The following is a 20,015-nucleotide window of genomic DNA, read 5'->3' as shown; positions in this document are numbered from 1 at the left end:
GCAGAATCCATTCGTGGTTCTCCCCAGCCATGGCGCCAGCATCCTGCAAGCTGCCACAGGACCAAGCAGTGCCGCTCCAGAATGCAGAGCCCCTAGGGTCTTCGCCAATGGCATTTTAAAATGATTCATTTACTTTAAGTTTTCCCAACAACTTCAAAATAGTTTTTATATGAAAACTGAGATATTTTTGTAATTTATATTTTATCATTTATGTAATTTATTACTAAAATTTATAATTATAATAATGCAACTGCATAACGGATTTGACAATATACCACAGTGATTCTGAATAAACATATAATTCAAGTGTTATAAGCAAAAGTTTGTGAGGATAGTATAGATTATTATTAACCACCAGCATTTAATATTTCACTAGCTTCATTTTCTGAAATGGAGAATATTACTTAATCTGGTAAATTTCATAAGTGAAGACCACTTAGGAAAGTTTTTGCTATAATTCTTTTAAATTTTATGTAATTTGAATTTTTATATTTGAAACTATTTCAAAGGAGTAAGTGTTAAGATTTCATACTTAGGACAAATCTATTCTATGGAACAGCTCTTCATGTGACATAGAATCTTTAAGAGGAAAATTTGAGTTTTGTCTGCTGTTTCTCCTGTGGCTCATTTTTGTATGAACCAAGTCCTGGTATAGGCTTTTTCATTTTTTGCAGTAGAATGTATAACTTATCACAAAAATTCTTATAGTTTGTAAGAATGCAATTAATTTCTTAAGTTAAGAAACAGTTGTCCTCCCACTATTCAGAAGGTGTTTCATCCTTTAAGTTACACTTTTTTGAATGTTGTTAAATCCATACACTTTACTATATACCTAGGATTCTACTCCAAATAATTCCAGTTTATAAAAATTATTGTATATAATAATATATGAAAATGCAGATATGGATTTTCCTTTTCCTTCTTTTTGAATCATCTTGACCTTTCTCAAATATGTATTGCAGTAGTATTAAGTATATTTACATTTTTGCAAAACAGATATCCAGAACTTTTTAATCTTGAAATCTCAAACTCTATACTCATTAAATGACAACTTCCCCTTTATCCCTTACCTCAGCTCCCGATAACTACCATTCTACTTTCTGTTTCTATGGCTTTGATTACTTTAGATACCTCATATAAGTGGAGTCATGCAACATTTGCCTTTTTGTGACTGGTTTATGTCACTGAGCACAATGTCCTCAAGGTTCATCCAGGTTGCAACATGTGACAGAATTTTCTTCCTTTTTAAGGCTAAATAATATACCATTGTATGTTTATACCACATTTTATCTATCCATTTATCCATCAATGGACATTTAGGTTGCTTCTACCTTTTGGCTATTGTGAATAGTGCTGTTATGAATATGGGTGGGCTAATATTCATTTCGGACCTTGCTTTCAATTTTTTTGGGACATATACTCAGAGGTAAAATTGTTGGATCATTAACTGAGTAATTAACTCCTTCCCAGATATTTGCAAATATTTTCTTTTGTTTCATAGGTTGTCTTTTCACTCTGTTGATTGTATCCTTTGATACACAAAAGTTTTTAAGTTTGATGTGGTCCCAATTCTCTATTTTGCTTTTGTTGCCTGTGTTTTTGTTGTAATAGCCAAAAAATCATTGCCACATCCAATGTCATAAAGCTTTTCTCTTATGTTTTCTTCTGGGAGTTTTATAGTTTTAGGTTTTACATTTTTTTCTTTTATCCATTTTGAATTAATTTTTGTACATGGTTACGATACGAAGTCCCACTTCATTCTTTTGCATGTGGTTAGCCAGTTTTTCCAACACCATTTGTTGAAGAGACTGCCCTTCCTCTGACTGAGTGGCATAAAGATCATTTAATCATATACATGAGGGTTTGTTTCTAGACTCTTCATTCTCTTGATCTATTTGCCCAACTTTATGTCAGTAATATATGTTTTGATTATTGAGGCTTTGTAATGTTTTGTAAACAGGAAGTGCGAATTCTCAAACTTCATTCTTTTCAAAATTGTTTTGGCTATTCACAGTCCCTTGAGATTCCACAAAAATTTTAAGATAGACTTTTTTTTAAGTGTGATTTTACTATACCATACATTTTGCTCTGAATTTTCTCCATTAATATACGTATTGGATATAACTTTTCATGTCAGCATAAATATCTACATTAGGAGAGATACATTCTTTTAAATAATTACCTTATATATGTATTATAATGAATATGATATCAATATTTAAACAGCTTTTTTTATTATTTTATTTATTGTATCCTTGTCTTTGAAGAGTAGTCTGTAAGGTAAGTTACTAGAAGTAGAAATATTGTATTAAAGGGTTATTATACTAGGATGAACACTTAACAAGGGAAAGGATTTCGTTCATTACTATATCTCCAGTCCCTAGAATAGTTCCTGGTATGTACTAGGTGCTTAATAAATATTCCATTAATGATGAAGGGAAGAAATATACATACACACAAATTGTCTAAATTTCTAAGATATAATTTAGAAGATATTAGCTAAGCAGACTACAACAGACATTTATCATTGGCTTAATTACCTACACAACATCCTTCTTCCTATCCACCTTTAAGATATGAATGGCTATTGACCTAGTCTGGCCAGTGACATATTACTGGAAAAATTCTGGGTGGGCTTATGGAAAATTCTGTTTTCTTAATAAAAAGAGAAATTTTCAGTGAGTGTACCACTGAATGTTCTTCTTCATTCTTTCTGCATGGAAAATAGATGTAATGCTTGAAGTTTCAATGGTCATCTTGAGATGACAAAACAAGCAAGAGGATGAAAGTCTGCATGATAAGCAAGTCCAAAGATAGAAAGGGCCTTAATCTCTGTCAGCATTATTGGGCAATTGCATCAACCTTGGAATGTTAACCTATGCATTTCTTCTTTATTTGTTTAAGTAAATGTTAGTTGCTTTCCTGTTATTTATTGCCAGAGGGATTCTTGGCTGATACACAGACATTTGGAAAATATATTCTAAATAAATAGTTCTGTGTGACCAAAGGCATGAGGTTGTAAAACAACATGGGGTGTTAGGTGATCTGCAAGTACAGAGGAGTTCAGCTTGGCTGGGGCTTAGGGATAAGACTAGAGAGAGAGTTAGAGCCTTGTTTGTTATGAGAAAGAATTTGGATTTTATTCTTTAGGCAGTTATATAGATGATGAAGTAAGTTAGGCATGGGAGGAACACAATCACTCTGCTAGGAATGTGGCACACACATTGGAGAAGAGCAATGTAGGAGGCAAGGAGATCATTTGAGAGGCCATTGCAATGACCAGGTGAGGGAAAATGAGGGCCTAAAGTAAGGTTGCAACAGTGGGGAGAGAGAAAAATATGGATTTGAAGTATACTAGACGTGCCTTAATTACTGTTTAATATCAATGGGCATCTTGGAGAGAGAAGTAGTATTACTGCATTGTATCACATTTAAGATATCATTGATATAGAGGACACCATTATCTAATATACTACTTAAAGAAAAAGCCCATCTAATTAAATTATGATATACTATTGATTATAAAAACACATTCTAATTAAAAAGATGCAAAAAGATGTATATTTCAGAATCATTTTAAGCTGGTAATAGCTAATCTTTATAGGTACTATATGCCACACAATGTATGCCACACGTTGTGTGGCATATAGTACCTATAAAGTACCTAACTACTTTACTTTGATTATTTCGCTTAATGTTCTCAAAAATTTATGAAATAGTTGTGGAATTCTCCATTTTAGAGATAAATGATAAATAGAGAATGACTCTAGTTTTCTCATTAGGGCAAATTCATGTATGATTTTGCCAATAACAGATGTAAGTAAGAGGTAAGGTCTGAGATATAATGAATTTGAGGCTCTCTTGAGACATCCAGTGAAGCCATTCAGTAGGGAGTTCGGTATAAAGTTCAGAGGTTAAGGAAAAAAGAGATTGATTAATTGGGTCATTCATTTATTCAGGTAATATTTAAGGGCCTACTAAGAACCAGGCTCTGTGTTGGGTACTAGAGATATTATGGAAAGCAAAGCAGTCAAGTGGAGATGTTATTTAGTCATTCCATATATATTTTAATGCATACTTTGTAACAGACACTGTCTTTTGGTTAACAAAAACCATATATGTCTTCCACTTGAGAGTTTATATTCACTTACATTAAAATTAAAGACTATGGCTGGTGAAAAACTTGTGGGCATGCTGACAAATAGAAATTCATGACTAAAAACTTTGGTACAAACACAGCATCTCCCTGCAGAACCATATTGCTCAAGGAACTTCATCCTCTCATTCTTCCAGGTCATTGTTTCACCCCTTTTATTATCTCTTTATCCAAATGCTTCTTTCCTTCTTTTCTCTCAACTAATGACACTGCTTCTTATTTCACTGTGAGAATAGAAGCAGTTGGAAGTAAAACTTCTGATTATCTTCCTCCAATATGAAAACTGCCAGCTCCTCTACATCTGTACCTCTGTACTCCACCTTCTTTTGTGTTATACTAGATGAACTTTATGTGCATCTAACTCCAAACCATGATTTTATTTTTGTACTGTACCTTATCACTTTTTGTGTACTCAAAAACTTCTTTACTAAAATGATTTACCTCTTTCTACTATACTATAACTTTTCTCCAATCAATCTCATTATTCTCATCAGCATATAAATATATTTTATCTGTGAAAAAAGCAAAATTCTTGACTATACATGTCTCTCTATCTACCCCCCCCACCTTTTTTTTTGCTCTTTTTGTGACAATATCTGTCTAAACCTACTGCTTCCACTTCTTTTCCCATTGTCTCATAAACCCACTCCCAATCAGGCTTTATCTTCACTACTCTACTTAAACAGTTTTTGGTAATGTCATCAATGATCTTCATGTTGCCAATTTTGGTGGTCAATTTTCAATTCTCCTTTTATTCTGTCTTTCAGAATCAGCTGACATAGTTGCTCACTCTGGTCTTGAAATCCTTCTCGAAGGAATTTCTTCACTTGGACTTCAATACCCTACACTCCTTTGATTTTCTGTTAGTTATTTTCAGAATCCTTTGTTGACTGTTTATCTTCTGGACGCTTAAATATTGCTGTCTCAAAGTTCAAGCCTCTGACTTAATCTTTTCTCAAGTCATACTTTCTCCAAATGGGTCTCCCCTTGTCCAAGAACTCTAAATACTGTATTGCTAATGATGTCCAAACAATTTCTCATTGATTGCTCCCTTCAAATTTAGAATTGCATTCATAACTGCTTACTCTGACTTTCCACAGTAAATAGTGTCTCTATTTAACCAATTGCTCAGGTCAAAAAATTGTGTGGATTCATCTTTGATTTCTCTCTTTGTACTACTTCCAACATGAAGTTTAGCAGCAAATCAAAATGTATCTTTAATATGCTCACTTTTCTCTATCTCATCAATTATCACCCTGGTCTAAACATCATCATTCCTGGACTGTATTACTATAAGTCTCCTAACATGTCTCCCTGTTTCTACCACTGTTGTCTTACATTTATTCTCTCACAAAAGCCAAAAACAAAACAAAACAAAAAAAACCCTTTAAAATGAAAATCTAATTATTTAATGCCCTTGGAAACTCCTCTAACATCTGTTATTAAACTAAAATCCAAAATTTTTATCAAAGTCTACAAGGCCCTATAGAATTTTCCTGCTCTTTTTCATGATCCAACTTCATCTTTTACTGATCATTTCCATTTCACTTGCACTGCTATAGTCACATTGGTCTCTTGTTCCTAGATTATACAAATCCTGCCTTTGCCTCTGGACCTTCATAGTCTCTGTTTAGTCTTCCTGGGTCACTTGGAATGTGCACAGGGCTTTCCTCTCTACTTCATTCATTTCTCTGTTCCATCACTTCTTCACAAAAGTCTTTCCTAACCACTCTATCCAAAATAACAGTCTCCACATAGTCTTTTATTGTCCCTACTTTTTGTTCTTAATAGCACATTTCATTATATATATATGACTATATAACTTATATATAAATACATATGGCTATATAATATTATATGTAAATATATACCTATATAACATGATATATAAACATATAATTATATGACAAACTATATTGCAAGTAATTATGATATTATATATAAATGATATATTTATAGCATATGTAGTCTATATACATAGTAATGCCTAAAACAGTACCCAGTTGTTCTTATTAAGTTGTCAATAAATAATCGTTGAAAGAATAAATGACAAAAATCTATTGTATTACTGAATACTGTGTTTTGGCACACACCAGTCTCTACCTTCAGTTTTTCAAAATAATTCTAATGTCCACAGAGTTGTCTATTCCAGCACTGTGTTATTTGCAAAACTGATAAGCATTCCTGTTGTGTGTTTAGTCACTGGCAGAGTATGTGGAACTGAAAAGACTAAATGTTAAGGACAGGAAATGTTCTATTAGAGAATATTTTTCAAGCTAAATGCATTTACTAATTAACATTGTAGGCATTTGATTGTAAATTAAGCTATGAACTCACAAACATCTAACTCACATTTCTCTAATTTTTTTTTGCATAAATATATGATTCTTTAGATTTCTTGCCAATATCATGTTAGCCAATGGCTACCTGTTCATCTAGGCTACCAGTGATTTATTCTTTTCCTTCTATCTATCCATTTACAACATTTATTGAGCTCACACTGAGTTCAAGGTGTGTAATTCTTCCCCAAAATGCAACGAAGTTCTTTCTTTGTAAACTCATGTGGTTGCAAAATCTTGGCATATGCGAAGCACTGACATTTGGAACCTGGACACTGCTTGAGTAAACATGACAGTCAGGGTGGCACTGGTGGAACAATTTCAGCAAAGTAGCAACAATTCTAATAATATCAAAATTGTTTCTGAGTGTGCAGAATCAAGGAACTCAAAAATATTTTTACGAACTGAGCTTAGCATCGACATCTAAACCTGGCAAAAGATAACACAAAGACACTAGTCTCAAATATTGATATGAAAAGTTAGTAAACAATGCAGTAGCATATTAAAGAATTACTGATTTTACAGCATGAACAAGTTGATTTCATTTTCTTAGATGTAGGAAGGCATTTGACAAAATTAAACATCCATTCTTCATAAAAAATACCCAGTAAAAGAGTAATCAATAGTTTCATAATTATGTAGTATTTTATATATACATATATTCTTCTCCTGAAAGCCAGTATGATGCTTAATAAGAAAACATTAAAGTATTTACAATAAGTCAGAAATAGGACAAAAAGACCATTTTGTTCTGTTGATATTCAGCTCAAAATCTCATAGAAATACTCATATTCCAATTGTAACATAATTAAAAATAGAGCAGAACATTTCATGGATTTGAAAGTTTTCTTTTTTATTCTCTTTAGAATTAAAGAATTTCTTATAAGCGTGCTACTAATTATTGCTTTACTCATAATACTTCTAGTGAAGAGACCCATTTAGAAAGACCACTGATATGTGTAGTCTCAGCTCAAATCCAGAGTTCTCACCTGTTCCACATAAATGATGACATGGTTATTGCTCGCTTCTGTCCTGCTCACGTGGCTAGATCTTTTAAGCTGAAGAAAATCCAAGAACTCAAAAAGTTAGAGAATAGATGTGAGAACACAGACTTTGAGCAGATTGTAATAAGGGACAAATGTTCATGTTTTTAAATAACGTGAGGGCTAAGATACCTATGACTCATCTTCATGATTAAATTGTCAAGTTATATTAGATATATAGAAGATGAGTGAGGGGAAGGAATTATGTTTTGCAGACAGGCTTCAACATTGTCATGTCTTGACTTTGAAAAAATCATTTGGCCTTCTATCAAGAAATGGAAGCCAAGTATTTTCAGGTCCGGATTTCTACCATGCTTCAATATCCAAGTAACATATTTGACTCTCTGGCATCTTTGATGATTATAGCTCACATTAGTTTTATCATTGCCAAATTTTTAGTGCATATCAGTCAGCTTGGTATTTAATTATAATCTGTTGTTCTTGCTTTTTTTACTGTTTCATGCCTATGTGTTTTAAGTCCCTAACTAGACGTGAGTGGTCTAAGGATAGGGACTTCTCTTGTATTGCTCTGGTATGACACGGGTCCCTTGGCTTAGATAGAGCCAAATAAATAATTAATTAATTTAATAGCCTGAGTTGGGGGGAAATATTTTTTGAGGCAGGATGATATTGATAAGGCTTTGATATTAGTATGAGATCTACTAAAATAGATCTTAAAAGACATCTAAAATAGCTTAAAATACATCTACTATTTTTACAGTTGGTTTCAAGGGAATAAAACCAGATACCATCTTTACATCAACAGTCACCATATTGGAGACAGGACGGCTCCCTTTGTAGCTGTCGTGTCAAAGAAAGAAAGGAATTAGTGTTCAATATGTGGAAGAAAGCCAGGTTTCCTCTTTTAAGACCCACCATAAACCCATCCATTTCATAAAGTTTCCCTTAAGATTATTATCTACAGAGATCTGTGTTCCCTGGACGTGTATGATATTGATGTTTGGAACCCTGAATGAGTATTAGATCTACAGCTTACTAAAATCATTGATGTTCAAATTTCAGTCCTAAACTATCAAATCAGAATCTTTGGGAGTGTAGCTTGGTAATCTGCTTTTCTTTTTTTTTTTTTAACACATCTATGGTTTTTGGACACTCCATCTATACTACTTTTTTTATTTAGTATGTATTACTTTTATATTTTTAGCTAACTTGAATGTAGCATGTCTCCCAAGAGAAGCTCCAAAATGTGATGTCAGATGGATTATTATGCTTTTTACTTTGATTAAATTGATGTTTAATAATTGGGTTGGTTGTCTTAAATATCATTTGTTTTATAATATTAATATTAGCATTAGATACAAAGCAGTATCATTTGTGCTATTTTTTTAGGATTCCTGTAAAGTTTTTGATAGTTTATAACAAGACAACCTCTGTATTTTATATGTAATTTACATTTTGTATTTAATATTAGCACTTATTATTTGTTCATTTGATTAGAAAAAAATAGAATTGAATTATTGAAATGAGGGAATGAAGATTTACTTGAAGTTAAAGTACAAAGTTAAGGAAAATAATTTATTCAGCAATGAGTTGAACAAAAATTAGTGTAAATGATAAGTAGGAATTGATTACAACATTTGAAAAATTTACATTTTTTTATTTGATAGATTTAAGACCAGACTTTGCTTTTAAAGTCTTACCAAAACTTTAAAACAAAAAAATTTACTTGAGAAAAGGATCATTTCATTATGATAAAAGACTAACTTCATTAGTAGACATAGCAATTTAAAATTATATTCATCTAATAGCATAGGTTCAAAATATATTATTAATTACTGATGATTCTAGGTAATTTTTAGACTTAGGATTATTCGGTGAGTCAGGTAGAAGGTCTTACCTGACATTCAATGAGACCTGGAAGCTAGTCTGGGCTTTGGGTACATCACAAGTCTGGGGCAGAGTTTTCACCTCCAAAGCAAATGGGGAGTCCTCCTTCTCTGGAAGAATATTACATTTCATGGATGTCTGTGGAACACCAAGAACACTATTAGTTTCTCTCTTTTCTTGGAATGCCTCACTTTTTCATCATTTAACTTCTCCAGATTTGCCCTTTACTTGCCCAGGGAGGAAAGAGTAGAGCTTTCCTTTCAGTAGGAGAAGTTGAAGGTAACTTTTCCAATGTAACTCCAGAGTCTCACCTGGAGATATAAAGTTCCCCAGTCACTGTGATGGCATATTCCCCAGGTGGCTCTGGCAACGAGACCCGCTGTAGTAATAGGAGGTTGTTGTTGACCACTTGGAAACCTGTGGAAAAGGTCCATGAATCTTGAATGGTCACCTGTGCAGTTTTCCGAGTCCTGGTGAAAGTGGCAGCTTTATATCTGGACAGGGCATGGAGGGCCACCACTGTGTCCTGGAAGAAATGAACAGAGAACTCACTCCCAAAAAGTAAGGTTTTGGTAGTTGAGATTCTCCCCCAAAGTATGTTAATTACACAAGGTGACATTGGCTTTCCCCACTAAAGTATATATCTGCTAATCACTTTTCCTTTTTCTCTGTCTTCTAGGCATAATCAAAGTCATGCTACTGTTTCTCCAAATGAAATAATTATTGATGCTAATTAGTCTTGCAATTTAGTTTGTTGGTACTGTCCTAAGGGACTATTTCTATACCCACAATTTGTAGCCTGTATTTTCTTTTATCAGCAGTCCTCTTTTCTATATCTTTCAAACATTAGGCCTAAAATTGCAAAGTTAAGACAAAAAAGCAACTGTCATTTACTAGATGGCCATTTAGACGGAAGAATGAGAGAAATTGGCTGTGAATAAAAACAGTAGTATAAGCCAAGTTGCACTTTCCCAAGTTTCTTTTCCCCTTTATATAGCTTTTTCCCCCCAGTTAATAGCTCAGAAAATTTCAATATGTACATTCTAAATAGTGAGAGAAGATATGTAAAGAGGGAAAACTCAGATTTTCTGGATGTTTAACACAATCGTTTATACCCTCAATAAAATATTTCCAGAATTGATAAGAAAAAAAATTCAAGAGCTTCACCTTAAAAAAAAAAATCTATTTAGATATAAACCTAAAAGCAACAAATGAACAGGACAAACAGAGACTCATGGACATAGACTATAGACTTAGACTAGTGGTTTCCTGAGGGTAAGTGGTGGGGGTAGTGGGGAGGTAGATGGGGTAAAGGGGGTCAAATATGTGGTGATAGAAAGAACTCTAACTATGGGAGGTGAACACACAGTGTAAATATATATGCCTTACTGTTAGAGTGTACAGCTGAAACTTATTGGATTTCATTAACCAATGTCACCATAAAACAATTAAAAAAAAAAAAGAAAAAATTCTATTTAAAGGGGGAGTAAAAAGAGAGGTCTTGGGACAGGAGGAAAGGAATGGAGAGTCTGAGCTCTGTGGAGTTATTAAATGGAACTTCTCAATCATTCCGTGAAGATCAAAGCGAGCTCTACGTGGTCACTTTCCTTTTAATCACTTGATATACTAGATCACCTTAGAGAATTTCTTGCTGGATTCTCAAGATGTAGTCTGTGATCTAGAACACTGATTCTCAACCAGGGGCAATTTTGCCTTGTCTTAAGCGGCAGTAGGATGCTATTGGCATCTATTGGGGAGAGGCCAGAAGGCCGCTAAACATCTTCCTCTGGCCAGGACACACCCTCACAACAATAATTATCTGGCCCAAAATAACAGTATTGATATTCAAGAACCTTAGTTTAGAGTGTGGCCATTGGCCACTTTGTGCTAATGATGTGATATAGCTTTAGAGAGGAATGATGTTTATGGTAAGTAGCCAAATTGATAGGATATTAATGCAGAGCTTAATGAAAATTATCTTTAGGGAATGTCTTAGATCTTTTTCCTTTATATTCTCAAATATCCCTAAATAATTCTTCCAAGATTTGATGATTTCTCTTTTCTTTGTAACTGTTCTGTTTTCAAACTTCCCAACTGCCAAGTGAACCTGGAGGAGACTATTTGGCAACCTGAGACCTGGGTGGAGGAGAAACCCCCGTAGGAATTCTGTTGCTTAGCCATATCCACTTCACAACGTGTGATGTGGAAGTCAGGTCCTCTGAGGACCTGGGCTGTGAGGTGAGCGAGGAGCACGGAAGATGCCATCTCCACCTCTGCTGAGGGAGTTCGGGGTTGATAAAAATATTCCTCGGGTGTCCTGGATTTTTGAGGTCGCTCCCAGTGGATTGAGTTGTCTTAAGGGTGAGAAAAAAAGAGAGAATTATAACTATTGGTAGATCATAAGTGAATACACATTCATAAACGGAGCTGAAAATAATATAGAGGTGAATAGGGTTCTCTCTGTCATAGCCCCCAAAACTCACTAACTCACATTTCTGTACCGAACCCAGTTTAGTCCTGTGGGGCTAAGGTGGAAAATGTTTTTGGAGGAAGAAGCAAAGGGCACCCTTATCAATTACTCAATTTTAAAAAAAATTAGATTCGTGGAAGAGAAAAGTGGCAGAGTTCTCTTATTGTTTGTGATATTTTCTGGGAATTGGAGTATAAATATAAAGACTACCTATATTGATCTCAGACTAGTTTTGTGATAATCTACCTGGCAAAAAGAGATAAAAACATTTGAAAACGTTATTGCACTTTCTTTAGTATGGCTTTTTGTTGTACCTCTTTCCTCCAAGTATGTAGGCAGTTATCATGTGGAAAAATATGTATGTTTTTCTAATATATTAGTCTTAGCAGATAGGAATAAATTTCCATAATTTATCTGCAGCATTATACCTATCATGTTATGCTCTGGGTAACATATGCAATCCCAGGGAAGATCTTTTTATAAAAGTTGCTCTGATCTTAAAATATATTACCTGGCTAAAGAATTCTAGGTGAAGCTTATTACTTTAGCAGGAATATATTCCTTCTCTTTACATAGAATCAGTGTAAGTGGAAGGGGAACATTTTTTTTTTTACCATTCACTCTAACCTTCTTTCACAGTGTCCTCATCCAGAGAGTTCAGTATTTTTCTCCTCCTAACTTGGTTTCCCACTACGGCACAAGCATAGGCCAGCAATGCCTTGGTGTAGCTATGGCTCCCATGGGTCCTCTTCTTTGTTGTGTTCCAGGCAGACTCCAGGCAGAACAGGGCATTTTGAACAACATGGCGCTGTAAAGCCAAAGAGGTGCTGGTGTCAGTAGAGGATGGAGAAAGTCCTGTGCTGGATGTCGCTTGACAGGTGTCATTTATAGTTTTCAGCCAGCCAGGTAGAAAGCCGATATCCACTACATTTAAGTTGAAAAATATTTTAAATCTCTTAGCTTTATAAGTCTAGAGAACCTGTGGTTTTAGAATTTATTTTTATAGGTAGCCTAAGAGCATTACTGGGCAAGTATAAATTCTCCATAATGAAGTAGTCCCCAACCGTTTTGGCACCAGGGACTGGTGATCCTATGGGAATCTAATGCCTGATGATCTGAGGTGGAGCTGAGGTGGTGATGCTAGTGCTGGGAAGCGGCTGCAAATACAGATGAAGCTTCACTAGCCCACCCGCCACTCACCTCCTGCTATGCAGCCCCGAGACTAACAGGTCACAGATGGATATGGGTCCATGGCTTGGGGGTTGGGGACCCTACTTTAATGAATTGAACCAAAGGGCTTGTCCACCTGAGAAATGCCTTGTCACTGAGCAGAAGGAAGACTGAGATTGGCTTTTAGAAGGGTGGTATTTCAGACATAAGGTCTGTAGTTTTCATGGTAAGAGACAGGATTGAGGTGGGTCTTACAGTGACTGGAAGAGCACCCTCCAGAAGAGCAATAGTAATATAGTTAGAGAGGGTCATTTCATCTTCTACTCCTCCCTGAAAAGAGAAGGATAGGGGTGGGGAGGGAGGAAGAGAAAGAGAATTTTGATTAATTCTACTTCTAAATTTTAGTGTATTCTCTTCTGTTGTTTTATGGAAATTCTCCTAAGTATGTTCTCTATCAAACAAAGTACCATTTCTTTCTTCATTATAGTTTTCAGGGTTAGTACTCCTTCCCTGACACCCTCTCGCATTACCCTCTCACTTCATCTTTGCGGTTTCTCTGTGCCGTCTTTCTCCCCTCACTCTTGGAGGAACATGAATGTTGATGTATCATGAGATTCACATTAATATTCAGAGCACTTCACCTTAATGGCATTGTTGAGCAGTGACCCAGTGTTCCTGAAACAGCCATTGTCCTTCTGATTTTGGGAGAGCCAGGTGAGGGCTTGGGTAATGTGTGCTTTATCAATGAAGATGTAGGTTTGAGACTGGGCAAAAATCTTCTGTACAAAGGCTGTGAGCCTGAAGGATCAGGAAGAGTGGGGTGCTAGGGCCATTTGTTTCCATACATCAACTTACTGCTCTGTTTTAAACACAAAAACTCCCTCTCCTCCAATTCACCCTCATGAGAGTCAAAGAGCTATTACTGAGACTTTGGAGACTTTCTGTTAACAGGAAGCTTCTCTGTTCTTTTTGTTTTGCTGTAGCATGTTGTTAAATGCATCACCATCTGGTCTTTGCTTCCTAAAGCTTTTCTGCATCATTTTTGAGATTCAGGTTCCACCTGCATTTCTTGGGTAGTTAAGATATTTACTTTCACATTCTGAATTCTCTGTATTTATTTATTTTCACTGATTTCTTTCTTTTCTGTAGCTAATATTCTAATGAACTGATTTCTTTTAATGGTCGGTTTCAGTAAATATTTCCGTCTATGTCATTCTGCCTCTCCACCACTTTTCAGGTTATTAATTTCCTCTTATTTTCCTGTGTGGTCAGACTTAGTCAAGATAGCTAGATAGATGAATAGATAGATGAATGGATGAATGGATGAACAGACAGATGGACAAATAGACAGAAAGACTGGGAGTAGGTAGGTAGGTAGAGAGAGAGAGACAGAGGGTCATCTAGTAGAAAATGGTAAAAGTACACTGTGAGTAATGGCTGCTGTTTTTCTAACCTGTGTCTAGCATCTCTTGGTGCTGCTCAACAACTTAGGAGGACAAATCACCAACTTATAATGGCCCATCAGCAACATGAGAAAGAAGAGAGGCTTGGTATGTTGGATATAAAAAGAATCATTTCAAAGTGTTCTCAGTTCTGCCACTTATAAGTTGTTTACACTAGAGACAATGATTTCTGCACAAAAATTGTCATTTCCCCCTTTATAAAATGGAGCTAAAAGCTCTCATTTCACAGATTGTTTAAAGAATTAAATAGGCCAATATATTAACATAGTTGAGACTAAGAATGATTTTCTCTTCTTACCAAGTGTTGCCCTGATTCCTGCCATATTGCTCCCTAAAGGAGCAATATGGTGTTTGTAGTTCAGCTGTCTCCAATACCCTAGAATAAAAGCTTCAACTAACTCAAGAAGTTAATTGAATTAACTGATGTATCCAGAAGCCACTGACATTTGATAATTTTGTGTGTGCAGGATCTGTATAGTTTTATGTATATGTATAGTTTTATGGCTATTATGGATATGTCTACACACAATATCCTATTAGATAGTGAGAAAATGTTCATTTCTGCAAAAATTGCTATTATTAGCTTAATATTTGGTGATATAATGTAAGCTTAATTGTGAAAACTCTCACTAGATCAACAAAGTAAACTTTGTCTCACTTACAATTGATGAGATAACCAATGGCCTTAGACTTGATTTCTGGAGTCAACTGCTGGGATTCATTTAGATAGTTCAAGACATAGATGTTAGGAGCAAAAAGGACCATGTTTTGTTCTCCACAGCCATAGGGCATCTGGAGGAGATTCTGTATATTTTGCATAGCAGAACCTAGTATGTCACCTGGGGGATGTGAGATTAGATGGCAAAGTAATTTCAGTTCATAAGTAGCTAACATTATTTAAAAAAAATGATTTTCATATTTAGAGTTATATACTCTATAATTAGACAAAGAGAAATTTATGTTTAGAGAGGCTGAACCTTCCAGGATCCTAATACAGATAGACACTGCCAATAAGTTGATATCTAGAACACAGATTTATAAAGATGAATGGTGGTGGCTCTTCTGCCCTAACTTTTCTAAGTGCAAGATGACTCACCCAAAACTAAGAAAGAGGCTCTGGCAGATTCTTTGACTACATTTGGTGGGAGCTTCAAGGATAACCACTCAGATTTTTCAGTACCTTTGGAAACAGACAACCCATATCAAAAGATAACATCTGTTACAGCAGTAAAATGTAGTGGTTAGGAGCAGGGCTTTTGAGCCACTGCCTGCATATCACTGCTTGCATATGATACTGGCCCTGCCACTTACTGGCTACATATTTGGACAACTTACTTAACCTCTTCATGGTCTAACTTGCACATGTGATGATTAAATAAAATAATATAAAATATGTATGAATTAGAATACGCGTTATTATGTCTCCTTGAGGAACCCTGTGTCCAAGGAATAAGAATTTTGACTTATGATGAGATTATCTTTAATGATCTAGCTCTTCTTGGCTCTATGTGACTTCTTGAGTCCTTTCCCTCTTATTTTACTGTGCTCTGTGTTGCTGTGCATAGTTGCTCTCTAAAAGAAGGCTAGGAGCTGATGGGGATTTATAGTTCTCAGATTTAATTGTATAATTTTCTGATTTTATTGTTCCCTGATTTTATGCCTTAAATTGGTCCTTCTCAAATGACAAGAACAGTGTCACATATACTGTGGACATAGAACTAACACTAATGTGCCTATGTAATTTAATAGCTATGACTGTTTCTTAATGATGTGATGAAGTCTCAATGTAAAATGGTTTTTTTGGCCATGTTTTTAGTAAGAGAGAAGTAAAAAATGCCAGATGTTTCATTATCAACTATTTTAGAGAATATTAATTGTGATTCAAATTTATCAGGACTCTGCTCTCTTCCTATCTAGTTCTGTAATACTCAAAGCTTCTATGTTCTGCCTGGTTAATGGAACTATTAATGGGCTATAAAGGTGAAAGCTAAAAGTGAACCAAGCAAGTGCCAGTATTAGTCTTAGTTGTACCTTGTATAAAGAAATACTTAGTTTCATGCCAAATTTAGTGGAACATTTTTAAAACTATGGGAGATATATGTATGGACATGCATTATAACTCAATATATATATATATATATATATATATATATATATATATATATATATATATATATATATATATATATATATCCCTGTGAGGCATGGTTCTCATGATGATTATAAAGATGGACTCTTACCTGAAGCACAAGTCATAGAGTTGGAAGTCTTTTCTTGCTCAATACCTTCAGGCTTGAGTGAAAAGAAAACAAGGAGAAAAGGAATAAACATCCAGGTGACTGAAGGACAATCATAGATTCTTTGCTTTGAAAGATGGTATTTACACTAAATGATATTTAACATCCTACATATTATCAAATTATTAGAAATCTACAAAGCATTGAACAACTAGGGAAATTGGCAGAAGAGAAAATGAGGGATAATAAGGGCAGAGAATCAAATGTAATAGATATGAGAAATATATGAATCTTAGAATCGTAGAGATCAAGGAAAGGGAATAGCTCTCAAATAATTTATTTAAAAACTATTTACAATAAGCTAACAAGTTTAGCTAGCAAGATTTCTTATAATACATATTTTTAGAATAGGAAATTCATTAGTCTTGTCAGATTAATTAAGTGAACACGATATTAACTATCTTTTGTCATCTGAAGAATGTTCATACTGTTTTTTATTGTTACTCGTGTCAGGGGCTCAGAAAAATATGTCAAAGTGATTCAGACTTATTTCCACCAACAGGGTTTTGATGACTGTGTCTTTCCTTCCAATCTCAGGAACCTCAACAAACTCATTTCTACACAGCTCTAGGGACTGCACTGTCTCTGCACTCACTGAGAAGTTCACATTCCCTAAAATAAAGAATGTAGAAAAAATGAGTGTCCATCTTGATAGTAATCCAAGATATCCCTAAGAGCTGAAAATGACTTTATGCTCTGTAATCATTGCAAAGGGCTTCACTTTAACCTTAAAACTCGCTGGAATAAGAAGTAAAGCTGAACACACACACACACACACACACACACACACACACACACACACACACACACTCCACACCCCAAAGCTAATGCACACTGAGTACCCAATGCCCAAGCATAATAATGGTGGGGCCCAGGTGCAGTGGGAGTAGTGGCAAGGGGCCATTGTGGATAGAAATCAAAAGAAGAATAAAAATAATTAACTTCATAGAATTATGTCTGTGGAAAGCAAAAAGAGAATACGATCTAAGCAGTGATCAGAGAGCTAAGATTTTGGGAGAATGGCACTCATCCAGAGTTTTAAGAGTTATTGTCCAAGACAAGGTTTGCCATTCGTTTACACAGATACAGTAGGATTCTTTTCCCTTTTCATTTTGAGCTACTAGGAAGGCTGTAGAGGCTTCCAGTTGCACACTGACATATCTTCCATGAGTGAGGCATCGAGACAAATTATCAGAATATAGAGAGACAATAAATGTATAGAATTGGGGCCATGTGTGAGATGCTGCAGTAAACTGGAATTTGTAAAAAAAAACAAAAAACCCCCCAAAACGCCTGCTATATCTAAGTTCATGTACACTTTGAGAAGCATGAAGATGGCAATGATGCAAATCAAGACTGATTATTAGGAAGATCTGGCATTTACATTGGGGTAGGTTGGAGAGATCTGCAGGTGTAGCAGCAGTGGAGGGGAGGGAAAGCAGCAATGGCGTATTATCCCTAGGAGTACTACCTACTGGTTCCTACCTGTTGGTTCTTACCTCATATGTAGATTTTATTCCTAACTTTCTTCCCTCCTCCCTCTTCTCATTTCCTCCAACGATTTATTATGTGTCTATTCTATATAAGGCAAAGCAAATTTTGAAAGGTATATAAAAGTTTCCTGACCTAGATGATATTGTGTTACAAAGAGGATAGTCTCTACATATACCTGACATAATTTACAAACCGGTAAGTGCTGTAAAAGAAGTTAAAAGTATACGTTGTGGGAGTTAGAGATGAGGGCTCGAAGAATGACACCAACAGAATTAAGAAAACTGAGTTTTGTGTCCATGTCAAGAGTTTTCTTGGCAAAAAGTTTATCTTGTATCAGAAGATTCTTCAAGGTTCAGGAAATTAAAAATAAAGATGTGTTGGAGGTCCACAGTTTTAGTACTTATAGCTCATATGTCATTGTGTTATCTTTGTGGTCATGTTCTGCCTTTCTTAGCTGTGTTTATTCTCAGTACTAGCACATAATTCCCACAACTATTCATAGTCTTGGGAATAGAATCAGGAGCTGACAGACCAAAGGAGTTCTATCCACCTTTTCAATTCACCCTCATTTTTCTTACCCAGATGCATTTGGGAAGGTAGTTTAGGACAATGGGCTTGAGTGTGAAGGCCTCTCCACAGATCACAGAGTAGGGCATTGTGAGCTCTACTAAGAAAGGCTAGAAGGCTCAGAGAGAGATGGGAAGAGAGAGGCCAAGTCCGGTGTCATTTAGACAGGCAGAGGGCCCTGCCTTCTACTCTGTGATGGTATCAGGGACTGTTACTCCTACTTCAGCCACACCTGAGGAATTGGGAAGAATAGCAATGGAAGAACAGAAAGTCAGATGAAATGTCTTCCTCAAATGAGAATTAATATGTGTAAAGGTACTGTCAAGAACGGAATCTACTCAAGTGTTCACGTATGAGCACACACATGTACACGAGATTATGTATTGGGGACCAAGGTGGGAAAATAAAAGGCACCAAATGGTGTCTCTTTCCATTAACAATCTATAGCCCCATCACACATGCATGTATCTAAAATAGAAATAATTGAATGTAATTTAGTTTGGTCCTTAAACTATCCTCGCTATTGTACAATCTCACAAACAAGCATATTTAGGAATCATTATCCAACAAATGGACCATCACACTTACATAGCCTGATTTGTTTATGCGTTTATTTCAATCTTGTTAATGGAAGACTCCCTGGATGGTATTAGGCAGTATAGTATTTGAATATTTTTTAGTTCCCATGTCTATTTCCTGTCGATCTCAGGAATAAGTATTCTAAAATTGCTCAGCTCTGAGACAATTTTACTAGTGAACTTATACAATAAAAATATTTTCTTAGGTTTCTCCTGAAAAGGCAAAGATTAAGGCAATTATTTAGCACTTTTCAGAAAGATTATCTTAGAGCTGAAAATCCTGGAGGAGCCACATTTCTTCACCCACAGCAAATGGGAAAAGTGACCTTACTTACTCCACTGCCACCAACTCCCAGATCCAGGTCTCAGGGAAATAATTCCGCACTGCCTCAGAGACTGCCTCTGGACTTTGTACATTATTTTCAGGTACTACATTATATGAGTCATTTTGAGGATTATATGAAATCCCTTCAACTCTTAATCCTAAAAGTATAAGAGAAAATAATAATCTTAATAATAATATTTCTAGTTAAAGAAAAAGCATCTATTCATTTCATGGTGCATGTGTGGGACTTAGGAGAGCAAATTTT

General features: G+C 35.3%; 1 protein-coding gene across 1 annotated transcript in view; it reads right to left on the bottom strand.

Annotated features, from left to right (window-relative positions):
* Positions 1-7,460: 7,460 nt before the first annotated feature.
* The window catches only part of LOC105296015 (pregnancy zone protein-like), a 29,322-nt gene continuing 16,767 nt past the window's right edge, over positions 7,461-20,015 (bottom strand). Inside the window, 18 exon segments of the mRNA XM_011365936.1 lie at positions 7,461-7,553; positions 8,249-8,339; positions 9,397-9,543; positions 9,698-9,912; positions 11,523-11,564; positions 11,567-11,612; positions 11,614-11,740; positions 12,484-12,664; positions 13,282-13,356; positions 13,668-13,824; positions 14,788-14,836; positions 14,839-14,865; positions 15,152-15,328; positions 15,586-15,669; positions 16,730-16,780; positions 17,276-17,403; positions 17,822-17,947; positions 18,863-19,090. Of these exon segments, the coding sequence (XP_011364238.1) occupies positions 7,461-7,553; positions 8,249-8,339; positions 9,397-9,543; positions 9,698-9,912; positions 11,523-11,564; positions 11,567-11,612; positions 11,614-11,740; positions 12,484-12,664; positions 13,282-13,356; positions 13,668-13,824; positions 14,788-14,836; positions 14,839-14,865; positions 15,152-15,328; positions 15,586-15,669; positions 16,730-16,780; positions 17,276-17,403; positions 17,822-17,947; positions 18,863-19,090 (2,044 nt within the window).

The sequence above is a fragment of the Pteropus vampyrus genome, unplaced genomic scaffold (genome assembly GCF_000151845.1).
Source record: "Pteropus vampyrus isolate Shadow unplaced genomic scaffold, Pvam_2.0 Scaffold116, whole genome shotgun sequence".
Lineage (NCBI taxonomy): Eukaryota > Metazoa > Chordata > Mammalia > Chiroptera > Pteropodidae > Pteropus > Pteropus vampyrus.
This window is presented reverse-complemented; position numbering and strand designations above follow the sequence as displayed.